Source organism: Anomaloglossus baeobatrachus, chromosome 3, assembly GCF_048569485.1.
Source record: "Anomaloglossus baeobatrachus isolate aAnoBae1 chromosome 3, aAnoBae1.hap1, whole genome shotgun sequence".
Classification (NCBI taxonomy): domain Eukaryota; kingdom Metazoa; phylum Chordata; class Amphibia; order Anura; family Aromobatidae; genus Anomaloglossus; species Anomaloglossus baeobatrachus.
The window spans coordinates 497539824-497553332 of NC_134355.1; the positions used below are offsets into that span (position 1 = coordinate 497539824).

The following is a 13509-nucleotide window of genomic DNA, read 5'->3' on the forward strand; positions in this document are numbered from 1 at the left end:
AACTGAGCCTTGGGGGACACCGACAGATAGGGGGCGAGATGAGGAAGTGGTGTGAGAATGGGAGACGCTGAAAGTTCGGTCGGTTAGGTATGAGGAGATCCAGGATAGGGCCAAGTCTGTGATGCCCAGAGATGAGAGAATCTGTAGTAGGAGGGAATGGTCTACTGTGTCGAAGGCAGAGGACAGGTCCAGGAGGAGGAGGACAGAGTAGTGTCGCTTGGCTTTGGCGGTTAGTAGATCATTGGTGACTTTGGTTAGGGCAGTTTCGGTAGAATGATGTGGTCGGAAGCCAGATTGAAGCCGGTCAAAGAGGGAGCAGGAGGAGAGGTATGAGGACAATTCAAGATGGACATGCTGTTCCAGTAGTTTTGAGGCGTAGGGGAGAAGGGATATGGGGCGATAGTTTGACACAGAGGATGGGTCAAGGGAGGGCTTTTTGAGGATGGGTGTAATAGAGGCATGTTTAAAGCATGAAGGGACTACACCACTTGCTAGTGATAGGTTGAAGAGATGGGTTAGGGCTGGGATGAGGACTGCGGTGATGTTGGGGATGAGGTGCGATGGGAGCGGGTCCAGTGCACAGGTGGTTAGATGTGATCTTGAGAGTAGAGTGGAGAGATTGTTTTCTGTCATGGTGGAGAAGCTGGATTTGGAGGAAGATGGCTGAGTAGCTATGATGAGGGGCTGTGGTGATTGTGGGCCAAAGCTTGCTCTGATGTTGTCAATCTTCCGCTTGAAGAAAGAGGCAAAGTCTTCAGCTGAGATGAGAGGAGAGGGAGGTGGTGCCGGAGGACGAAGGAGAGAATTGAAAGTGTTGAATAGCTGTTTAGGGTTGTGAGAGAAAGAAGATATGAGGGATGAGAAGTAGGTTTGTTTTGCAGCAGTGAGTGTGGACTTGAAAGTGGTGAGGGACTCTTTATATGCAATGAAGTGCTCAGTGGAATGAGACCTCTTCCATCTGCGCTCAGCAATTCTGGAAGCCCGTCTAAGTTCTTTAGTCTGCCTTGTGTGCCAGGGTTGCCTGTTGATTGTGCGGGTTTTGGTGTGTGTGAGGGTAGTGTGTGAGTGAGTATATAAAAAATAAGTTTGAAAACTGCAAAATGTTTAAACTTTTTGTCAAAATTCTTATATTTTCACATATAAACGCAAAAAGTTACCTAAATTTACCACTAGCGTAAAGTGCAATGTATCATGAGAAAAACAATCTCTGGGATTTGATGAAGCATTCCAGAATTTTTACTACATAAACTGACAGTAGTCAAATTTTTCAAAAAAATGGCCTTGTCATTAAGGTCAAAATTGACTTTGTGACTATGGGGTTTACAAAGATAACCTGTCCAAGTTGATGAAGTGCATTTTTAAGTCATTTTTATGTCTTGCTTTTCTTTTTTTGCTGGTATTGTAACGTCCCTGAAGTAAAGTTCCTACCACAGAGGAGTGAGGGAGTTCAAAGTGAGGGGTGCAGTATCCTGTAACTACACTAGATGGCACTGGGATACTACAGGGTGGGCCAAAAGTATGGATACACCCTGGGTGGGCTATTACTATGGATACACCCTGGGTGCTGATATCACCTTACCGTTTGTGGTATATTAGTACATGGCCGGGTGATGTCCATGGCGGCCATCTGCAAAGCCGCCATTTTGAATTCAACTTTACTCTTTTTATCATGGTGTATCCATACTTATAGCCCACCCAGGGTGTATCCATAGTTATGGCCCACATTGTAGCGTGAGGTAAGTCATGCAGGCCTCAATCAGAGCCGAGAAGACGCGACAATACACAGGGAGCAGACGGGACCAAAGTCGTGTAAGAAGCTAGAGTTCAGGTAACCAGGAGAGACAGTACAAACACAGGGGCAGACAAAAGAGTAGTCAGGAGGGAACGCCAAGGTCGGGAGCCAGACAGGAACAGAGAGTCAGAGGGAGCAGGTTGATACAAGTCAGGTGTCAGTCCGGGATTGAGAGCCAAGATCAATAGCAAAAAACAGAAGCAGTGAGCTTACCACAACTTAGCCAGAGAATACGACTGGCACCGCTCCGGGCATGGACACTCCAAGATAAAGCAGAGCAATCGCCCAGAAGCGGCACATGAGAGCAAACCCCTCCCACAGCTGGTAACCAACAAAATGTAGGGAACGGCCCGAACCAGGATAATCAATAACAAGATAACCGCATGCAGGAGGACACAACAGAAGTCCCTAGTGCAAGAGCCGCACCGTAAGTCAGGCCATGACAGGTGTACTTTGTAACAAATTCATTAAAACAGTGCATGATATCTCATGACATTTTCATGAATTTAAAGATACTTTTTAATTTATTGGGCCTTCTTACAGTAAAATGTCTTAAAATCCCTTTAGTATGCTTACAAATTGGTGCATATTAGTTTTCAACAGGCGGAATAAATGGCAAACTTACTCAAAAAATGGCACATTTTAAAAAATTGCTAGATAAATTAGCTGAAAAAATCCAAATACTGAGATCCACGACCAAAATATTGAGCAAACAAAGAGTTTCAAGCACGGAAAAACTTGTTTAAAAATGGCACAAAAGCCCTAAAGAATTTGGCTCTAAAATAAAAATACCTGCTCCAAAAAGAAAAGACAAAAAGAATGATGAATAGAGTGCCCTTTAGAACAGATGAAAGATACAAAAAAGTTATACGATTTCTACATATAGGGTTACAGCAAACACATGTGATGTATAGTAGACATTTCTCACTGACAGCAATGGAGATGTTACTTTAATGTGCCGTGCCTGCTCCTTCCCAGATTGCAGGTGAAGCCATGTATTGATATGTCATGTCAGGTTTGTGCGATATTTTTAGATTCATAGTCTTCACTGAAAGGTAGTATGGAATTTTCTAATAAACTTATGTCAAACTATGGTCAAATAAACACAGAACTGCCTATCAACATTGCACTTCAGGCTTCTGCAAGGACGATGCTTACTGTGCGGAAAGCTCTGTGCCATTGGTCATTGTCTTCTTTTAGGTTACACTGCTATGTTTAATATTAAAAATAAAGTATACAGTCAGTAATGTAAATAGAATGGGATTTAGATATATTCACGGCTCATTTGTACCAGTGTTTATTTGTCCTATAGAAACACAATATAATGTGTGAATGTGTTCTAGTAAATCTTTTCTGTCATAGGGGAGATGTTAACACTAGGATAAGTCTATAACATCTATTTTTGTATCCACAAATCAATACGGCTGCAGGCTGATAGCCATGGTTAGAAACAAGCTTTCAAATCATGCAGCAAATTATTTTAATAGCATCTGCTCTCTATCATAATCTGGCATCTAATGGAATTAAAACAAAATGCCATCACAGTTCCCAGCAATTGCTACCACAATCTGTAATCATTTACAATTCAACATTTCTGAAATATTTAACTTTTTTGCTGCTTATCATTCATGCACAGACTAAGAAAGTAAAGGTGATTTTATTCTCAGTCTATACCTTATTGATGGATGGGTGAGCAATGAAGGGCTTAAGGGGGAATCTGGCATCAGCCTTCTGCTACTTAATCTGTGAGCAGCATAATGTAGTGGCAAAGATCCTGACTCGGGTGCTATATCACTTAATGCGCTGCTTAGTGAAGTTTTCATAAATTAATTGTTTTATCAGAAGCAGATTATCACTAGAAGACTACTTTGTCTACTGCCCAGTAGTCTAACCACAACTGACTGGTAGTTTTCTGCTTATGCACAGTGAACACAAAAAGCTGCCAATCAGTGCTTTGGGCAGGATTATACCAGATCTGCAGTAGGCAGAACAGTTTTTAATTAAAACTGCAGCAAGCAATAAACTAATTGATCCATCACTGTAATTTGGGTTTCTGCCCCAACATCACAATAATCTCAGCTGGTATGGCAAAAATCTGGTGACAGATTCCCTTTAATGACTGCAGCATTTATATTAGTATTAATGTAAAATCTGAGACCACGTTACGATGCCAAATGATGTTCACATTTGCTATCTCATCTCCGCAGTTTAAACAAAATGCATATGGTGTGCATCCATTCTATATGGGATTAGAAAATGATGGTAATGCTCATGGTGTGTTCCTGCTTAACAGCAATGCAATGGGTAAGTTCAGTGATTCGGGCCTCATTTAGTCATCCGTATTTCAAGTAAGTGTTATATCCAGGTTTTTTACAGATAAAACATAAAACCATTAGAGCCCTTTCACATTGTGTTCTTCCCAACATTCAGGCGTCCAGTTGGGGCTTACGTCAAAACTCCCAGCAAAGCGGGACATTGACTGTAATGTGCAATCAGAGTCACCGTGTGCTCGGACGTGCACAATTTTCAAGCACAAATTCCTACTGTAGACTGTCACCCAGATGTAGTAGACAATGTCTAGTTATCCACTTTTAGGAGGCATATATGCAACCAAAATTTTGCACTACAGAGCACACGGTAACTGCATCATTTTAATCTATAGCTTTGTCAGTGCATACATCTGAATCCACCCACAAAATGGGATTGGGACGTTTGTGCCGACAGGACTACTGAACATGGGGAAGACCGCAGTGTGAGAGGCCCCTTAATGTTTACCTAGTGTTGACTTTCTTTTAGTGAATTGAGCAGACATCCATATTTTATTCTAGTCACTGATCAAAATGAACCATTTAAGAGCCCATGAAGAACTAGTTGCACCTTCGCGCTGTTTGTTTTTCACTGACTATTAGAAGCTCTGAAACCTGGATCAGTTTTTTTTCTTTCTTGTAGAAATACTGATTAGCTCTAAAGATAAAAATCTGACACACTGGCCAAACACCAAAGAAAATCTGATACAAAACACTTCTGAAAATATTTTTTTTCACAAATGCAAGTAAAAAACTGGATGTGTGAATTAGGCCTAATCATTAGTATTTGTCACAACATTTGTTCTGCTTATTATGTCCCTTTTAATATTGCTGTTATGCTGATTTCACAATACATTTGAGAGACTAACTACATACAGTTTGTGTTTTTTCCATCAAATGTGGGAATTGATCCCAGTACACAGAAGGAGGAAGCAAACCACCCAAGCAAAGAATGTTAACCTCTTCTTTGTGCCAGGTTCCATTCCCACAAATAAAAGAGAACAAATCACAGGAAGACAGCCAAAGCCTTTATAAAATTTAATGTAATTTTGGTCAGTGTACTGTTTCTAAATATTTGTCAACAGTTTCAAATTTGTGGGTACGGCATACATTTTTCTGAAACAATCCTATCAAATTTGGTGAAAGTTTAAAGACAAAAAGGGACAGGGTTTATAGAAAGTAACCAAAATATATATATTTTATATTATAAAATATATTGGCAGTCTTGACTTTTTTGGGGTTGTTTCCATATAGTATTGGAGTTACTACAATTGAAACCAGAAGTTTTCATACACTATCTAAAAGACACATCTGCATGTTTTTCTCACTATCTGATATGAAATCAGAATAAACCTTTCCCATTTTAGGTCAATTAAGAACCAAAACTATTTATATTTGCCAAATGCTAGAATAATGAAAGAGAATGTTTTAAGGCATTTTTATTACTTTCTGCAAAGTCGAACATTTACAAATACTGTGAGTATTCTGCCTTTAAAAAGTATTGCACATCTCATAAGATGATGTTGTTTCTTTGGAAGCTTCTGGTTTCTTGGCAACCTCCGAGTTAAATAGAGACACACCTGTGGATGCACTTTAATGCATACCTGAAACCCACTGCTTATTTGTGTAGCATCATGGAAAAGTCAAAAGAAATCAGCCAAGATCTCAGGAAGACAATTATGGACTTGCAGAAGTCTCGTTCATCCTTGGGTGCAATTTCCAGATAACTGAAGGTGCTTGGTTCATCTGTGCAAACAATTATATGCAAGTACAAACAAGATGGGAATGTCCAGCCATTATACCACTAAAAAAGAAGACAAATTCTGTGTACCAGAGAAAAACAAGCTTTGGTCAGACATGTGCATAAACTGGTTACAAAGTGGCTTAAGGATAACAAAATCAATATTTCGGAGTGGCCATCACAATGCCCTCATCTCGATTGTACAAATATGGCTAAGACACATTAGTAAGGAGTTATGGGCCCAAATTCCTTCCAACTATTGTGAGAAGCTTGTGGAAGGATATCCAAAATGTTTCACCTACGTCATACAGTGTAAGGGCAATGGTACCAAATGCTAATGACATGTATGGAAACTTTTGACTTTGCAGAAAGTAATAACAATGCCTTAAAAAATTCTCTGTCTTTCATTATTCTGGCATTTGGCAAATGTAAATAATTTTGGTTCCTAATTGACCTAAAACAGGAAAGGTTTATTCTGGTTTCATGTCAGATAGTGAGAAAAACCTGCAGATGTGTTTTTTTTTTAGCTTGTGTACAGTCATATGAAAAAGTTTGGGCACCACTATTAATTTTAACCTTTTTTCTTTCTATCAATTTGGGTTTTTGCAACAGCTATTTCAGTTTCATATATCTAATAACTGATGGACTGAGTAATATTTCTGGATTGAAATGAGGTTTATTGTACTAACAGAAAATGTGCAATCCGCATTTAAACAAAATTGACCGCTGCAAAAGTATGGGCACCTCAACATAAAAGTGACATTAATATTTTGTAGATCCTTTTTTTGCAAAAATAACAGCCTCTAGTTGCTTCCTGTAGCTTTTAATGAGTTCCTGGATCCTGGATGAAGGTATATTTGACCATTCCTGTTTACAAAAAATTCCAGTTCAGTTAAGTTTGATGGTCGCCGAGCATGGACAGCACTCTTCAAATCATCCCACAGATTTTCAATGATATTCAGGTCTGGGGACTGGGATGGCCATTCCAGAACATTGTAATTGTTCCTCTGCATGAATGCCTGAGCAGATTTGGAGCAGTGTTTTGGATCATTGTCTTGCTGAAATATCCATCCCCTGCGTAACTTCAACTTCGTCACTGATTCTTGCACATTATTGTCAAGAATCTGCTGATACTGAGTTGAATCCATGTGATCCTCAACTTTAACAAGATTCCCTGTGCTGGCATTGGTCACACAGCCCCAAAGCATGATGGAACCTCCACCAAATTTTTCTGTGATAGCAAGTGCTTTCTTGAAATGCCGTGTTTTTTTTGCCTCCATGCATAATGCCTTTTTGTATGACCGAACAACTCAATCTTTGTTTCATCAGTCCACAGGACCTTCATCCAAAATGTAACTGGCTTGTCCAAATGTGCTTTTGCATACCTCAGGCGACTCTGTTTGTGGCTTGCTTGCAGAAACAGCTTCTTTCGCATCACTCTCCCATACAGCTTCTCCTTGTGCAACGTGCGCTGTATTGTTGACCGATGCACAGTGACACCATCTGCAGCAAGATGATGCTGCAGGTCTTTGGAGGTGGTCTGTGGATTGTCCTTGACTGTTCTCACCATTCTTCTTCTCTGCCTTTCTGATATTTTTCTTGACCTGCCACTTATGGGCTTAACAAGAACTGTACCTGTGTTCTTCCATTTCCTTACTATGTTCCTCACAGTGGAAACTGACAGTTTAAATCTCTGAGACAACTTTTTGGATCCTTCCCCTGAACAACTATGTTGAATAATTTTTGTTTTCAGATCATTTGAGAGTTGTTTTGAGGAGCCCATGATGACACTTTTCATAGGAGATTCAAATAGGAGAACTACTTGCAAGTGGCCACCTTAAATACCTTTTCTCATGATTGGATATACCTGCCTATGAAGTTCAAAGCTCAATGAGGTTACAAAACCAATTTAGTGCTTCAGTAAGTCAGTAAAAAGTAGTTAGGAGTGTTCAAAACAAGAAATTGATAAGGGTGCCCATACGTATGCACCTGTCAAATTTAGTTTAAATGTTTAAATGCAGATTGCACATTTTCTATAGTACAATAAACCTCATTTCACTTCAGAAATACTGCTGAGTCCATCATTTATTAGATATATGAAACTTAAATAGCTGTTGAAAAAACCCAAATTGTTATAAAGAAAAAAGGTTAACATTAATAGGGGTGCCCAAACTTTTACATATGACTGTATATACATTTCTGGTTCCAACTGTATGTCATTGTGCACAATGAACCACAAAAAGACAACACACTAACCAAAATAGGTAAATGAGTAATTTATACTTGAGTGATTTTCACCGTCAAATTGATCACATGAACAAATTCTTAGTTCACTTCTTCTACAGCTACTAATAGACAATGTAACAGATGTTGTAAAAGGCAAACAGTGCATTTTTTTAAGCAAACACAATTGCTAAAAAGGATTTTAGCCTAACACAGATTAATTTAAATTAAAAATAGAAAAAGTCCAAAAGTTAAACAATCCCCCTTTTACCTGAAGGTTGCAGCTTCTAATCAAAATATTAATCATTTCATACAGAATGTATTTTAGACCTTACTTGTCAGCTCACATAACTTAAAGTACAATGTATGTGAATAAGCTGCAACTGCTTTTTATTCATTTGTTCATTCGTGAATGCACATTTTCCTAAGTGTCAAAAAGATATAAAACAATCTTCAAACATTTTAATTATATCAGATAAAATTGTAAAGAATACTCCCATTCAAGCCCCTTTTAAGTATGCATTCTCCTTGCCATTATTATACTAGTAGGGTATCTAAGGCCACGTGCACACATTGAGTATTTGGTGAGTTTCTTACCTCAGTATTTGTAAGTGAAAACCAGGAGAGACCTACAAAATGTAGAAGTGGTGCTCGTGTTTTTATTATACTTTTCCTCTTATTGTTACATTTCTGATTTTGGCTACAAATACTGATGCATAAAACTCACCAAACACTCAGTGTGCACATGGCTTTACAGTATATTTCCTGGGAAGAACAATGAAAATTAGTTCACTTAAAAAAAAAAAAGAAAATGTTCTCTAAATGCCACTCTCTACAGTAGATATCCAGTCTGTACATCAAAGAAAGAGGACCTGGGATGTAAGAAGAAAAGTTTTTGCTCTTTATTAGTAAAGTGTAGGGTTATGCTTGACTGGTTAAGACACCATCGTAGAAAGTCTTGGAAATTACTGATTCTTCTTGATGAGGTAAAAGGCCCTTTGGGCTACCTACAGCCAAAGCTTTTTCTAGCACTATGGCCTGATACACACTGCTGTAGTAAAGAAATTTTCTTTATGGATTCGGAATTAGGCCTGACTAGACTGATATGGGGGTGTTTTTGTAAAGCACTTACTGATGGTTCTCAATAATTAGCAGCATTTGATATATGGAAGATTCAATGCCCAACGGAAAGCTATTTACACAGGTAGAAAGCCTAAAAGCATGGTAAACTCATGAGACAACAAAGCTCTGACAGTGCCGGGAAATAGTGAGAATATTTATAGAGGATTCCTGCACTAAGTTTAGTGTCAAATCCACCAGGGATTGGTTTCTACATAATATAATTGTATGCACTTGAATATCTCACAGCTTAAGTAAATGTTATACTTCCTCCGTGTAGTGTTTCTATGTTTCTTTCTAATACAATATGGTAATGTGTTTTATCATTTCATTTCAGATGTAACAGTGCAGCCAACCCCAGCCCTAACTTATCGCACAATTGGTGGCATTTTAGACTTTTATGTTGTACTGGGTCCAACACCAGAGATGGTTGTTCAGCAATATACTAAAGTAGGTCTAAGAATATGTAAAACAGTCATAGCCTTTAATATTAGTGGCAATGTTCTAATATTGCTTTGCTTTATTAAATTTCAGCTTATTGGACGACCCGTTATGCCAGCCTATTGGTCTCTTGGATTCCAGTTATGTCGTTATGGGTATAATAATGACAGTGAAATTGAACAACTGTATAATGACATGGTGGCAGCTAAAATTCCATATGTAAGTCAGCATTTAAATCCCATAACTGTAAAAGTACTAGAAGAGCAGATATTATCATATTTCATTTAGATCACTCATACTGATTAATCAGATTAACACAATTGTGTGCAGAAAGTATTAGTAATTGTTCAATATGCACAACTGTGATTTAGTTTCATTTCATATGTATCAAATACAGTGTCCTATTGCAATGTAGTATTTTCTATATATTTATTGATTTATGTTTAAGCTCAATATTTGTAATATACTCTTGCAGGATGTACAGTATGCTGATATCGATTACATGGAGAGACAAATGGACTTCACGTTAGGCCAAAACTTTCAAAGACTCCCTGACATATTTGACAGAATCCGAACACAGGGAATGAGAGTCATCATCATGTTGGTAAGTCATAATAATAATTATAAATAATGTAGAATATACAGTACATAATGTGGCGCATCGATTAGATGCAACAGTCTTGGCACTGTGCCTGGCTCATTCCTGTTGCCCTGATGCATTGGCAGTTGGGGTAATGAGGGATTAATAACAGTGCACAGCTGTCATGAAGCCCAGAATTAGTGATGGGAAGGGATTGTCTGTGACCCCCATCACTAATCCTATAAGTAAAAAGAAATACACATACACAGAGAAACATCCTTTATTTGGAATAAAATATAAAGTCACCCTCTTTTACCACTTTGCTAACCCCAAAACACCCAAGTCCAATGTAATCCACACGAGGTCCCACGACAGTCCTTGCTCTGCTATATCCGAGCCTGGAGAGACCGAAAACATGTTTGATCTCTCCAGGCTCTTGGAAACACTGACAAGAAGGACCCAGCTGATAGCAGTGACGTCACTCAGTTCACTGTCACTGTTAAAGTGCAGGCAAGGAGTGGGACACAGGCCCTGCACTTTAACACTGACAATGCCATCCGGGGAGTGCAGGGCAGCTAACACTTCCATGCCAGCACTTTCACTGTTAAAGTGCTGTCGGGGAGCTGGACATGGCACAGCGGGAGCAGTTTGACCGGTGTGCTGCATCTGTGATCGGTGAGAATGAAGGGCTTGGAGAGAGAGACAGAGAGAGAGAAAAAGTAGATAATACTGTGACATCCTTATTTCCAGAAACCATATGTGTCATATGTGAGTCATATATGAGTCAGCAGGTGTTGGGGATCTAACCTCCTCTGCCAATTCACAGTTCGGCCGGTGTCATACTTGCGATTTTTGTATAGAGATGCATGCAATCGACCTGCTCCCGTGAGGAGAGTGTGAGTCCATGCCAAGTGATAAACCGCGAGACTCACGCGAGATACACGCAAGGCACTCGAAAGTGTGACACCGACTTTCTCCACAGCATGCCAAAATCACTTTTCCATAGGTGTAATGCAAGTTTGAAAACTGCTGCTTATAGCTCAGAGCAATAGGTCAGACATGATGGTTGTGTCCAAAATTATGTACAGAAAATGGTATAAAAAATACAGTCAGAAAAATAGGGTCAGATTTTCTTTATAAACATATGCTTTCTTTTCATATGCCTGACACATGTCAAAAGGTAAGGCATGAGATGTGAGTTTTGAACTCCACTGATTCCAAGAATAGACGAGCAAGAAAACTAAAAATGTATTCAATCACCGCAGCACTTCTACCTTTATTGTTGTCATTTCCTTTTACTGTTGAAGCCAAAATTCTAGAAATGTATGCATTGTATTTAGTGTATTTAGTGTAAAAAAACATGTAAGATGCAGATTATGAAATAAAGGATTCTGTACCATTCCAGTTTTTTCTTGATATGTCAGTTTATGTATGTGAAATAGTTGTTCTACATGATTCTCTGAATAGTATATTTGCAGAAAAATATCAAACATACCATCATACATCACTTTTCATATTACTGTTACATATTTTTGCAATGCCCTTTACAATGATGGTTGTTTTTTTATGAGGAAATAGTACTTCTGCCGTAATTACACTCTTCATTGTACATACAGTATCTATGACACACATCAAATAGAAAGAATGACTTAGAATGATTTCTGGTCATGGTAGATTATATGTTCACTTATTTTAGTCATATGTTAGAAAGGTGGTATTACTGACCTATATATGATTTTAATATTGAAATTTAGTGATAGAATCTGAACATGCATAAATGCATAAAAACAAAATTATTTTTTGTATTTACTTATCTGACATACCGTATAGCCATGTCATATGTTTCTTTGTTATAGGATCCAGCTATTGCAGCAAATGAGACTAAAGCGTATCCTGCTTTCACAAAGGGAAGGGACCAGGATGTATTTATAAAATGGGATGACAAAAGTGACATTGTATGGGGCAAGGTATGGCAAAACCCCCAAAAATTCATTGGTATATTCAAATAAGCAATGTATTTTTCTACTATTATATTTTCTATAAAATGTAAAAATAAAAATAAAATAAAATAAAATTGGAATACAAAATAGAACAATTTTGCAATTTGGTTCACTATCAGAAATTATCAATCACTTTTTATTTTATTGTGATTTTTTTTCTCAGGTCTGGCCGGATTTACCTGATGTAGAAGTCAATAATTCACTTGGCTGGGATGATCAAGTTGCAGTATGTATTGTAGTAAAAATGTAACCTCACTGTAGAAATAAATGTCCAAATTACACTAACTATTGGTGCAAGTGCACAAGGCTGGGCCAAAAACTCTTGGTCATCATGAGATCCCCAGGCGCAGATAAAGGGGAAACCATTGTGATTATTGAGAGATGTACCACTGCACAAAATATTACATACAAATTAGCCCACATATGGAAAGTATATCAATTTAAAAAGAACAGGCCCGTTTTTCCTTCTCCATGCCAACGCAGGCTCATTACAGCCCTCATTCACCCACATAATGGGATCCTCATAGTTACTGATATACCTCCTACGGGCGACATATTTCCTCGCAGTCATATCTGCTTATGCAATTATTACACCATACGGCATATATCGAAATTAGTCTTTCGTGTGCTACCTATCAACTTTCCAGATAATTTACGTAATTGCCTGGACCAATTTCTTCTGCGTGACCGAGTGACTACTTTACTCATCCATCATTTAATGTTTCACATTTCCCCATTTGTATTGGATGGTCGTTGGGCCACTGAGATATTTCGGACATTGTCCATTTATACGTTGAACCTCCTTTTTTTTTCCCTAAAGCCAGCTTTACACCTTACAATTAGGTATGCGATCTCGTATGCGATGTGACACGCCCAGGTCGCATATGCGATTGAATGAGATTGCACGTAGGTCATTCATTTGCTGTCACACGTGCGTTAATAGTCTATGTTAAATTGATCAATTTTGTGTGCGATCCTTTAGATCATGTGTTCTGTGACGTATGCATTGGACACCCTTTTTTTTTTTTAGTTATTGACTTGCCAAGTGTGTGTAATGTGTAGGGATGCGGTTTTACTATGTCATCTGCCATTCAGCTCTGCTACATGGCCGCTAACAGCAGACACAGACAGCCATGTAGCAGAGCTGAATGGCAGATGACCACAGACACAGACAGAGCCGCACTGTCAGAATGAACTCGGGTGAACCTCACCCGACTTCACGGTCATGCTGCGGCTCTGTCTGTGCCGCGTCCTGATTAGCGGTCACCAGTGAAGGGCTCACCGGTGACCGCTAAACTCCTGAGTAA

General features: G+C 38.7%; 1 protein-coding gene across 1 annotated transcript in view; it reads left to right on the top strand.

Annotated features, from left to right (window-relative positions):
- The window catches only part of SI (sucrase-isomaltase), a 439774-nt gene that overhangs the window by 353371 nt on the left and 72894 nt on the right, over positions 1-13509 (top strand). Inside the window, exons 52-57 of the mRNA XM_075340661.1 lie at positions 4000-4096; positions 9519-9631; positions 9716-9841; positions 10098-10226; positions 12059-12169; positions 12366-12428. Of these exons, the coding sequence (XP_075196776.1) occupies positions 4000-4096; positions 9519-9631; positions 9716-9841; positions 10098-10226; positions 12059-12169; positions 12366-12428 (639 nt within the window). The remainder of the gene's footprint in view (positions 1-3999; positions 4097-9518; positions 9632-9715; positions 9842-10097; positions 10227-12058; positions 12170-12365; positions 12429-13509) is intronic.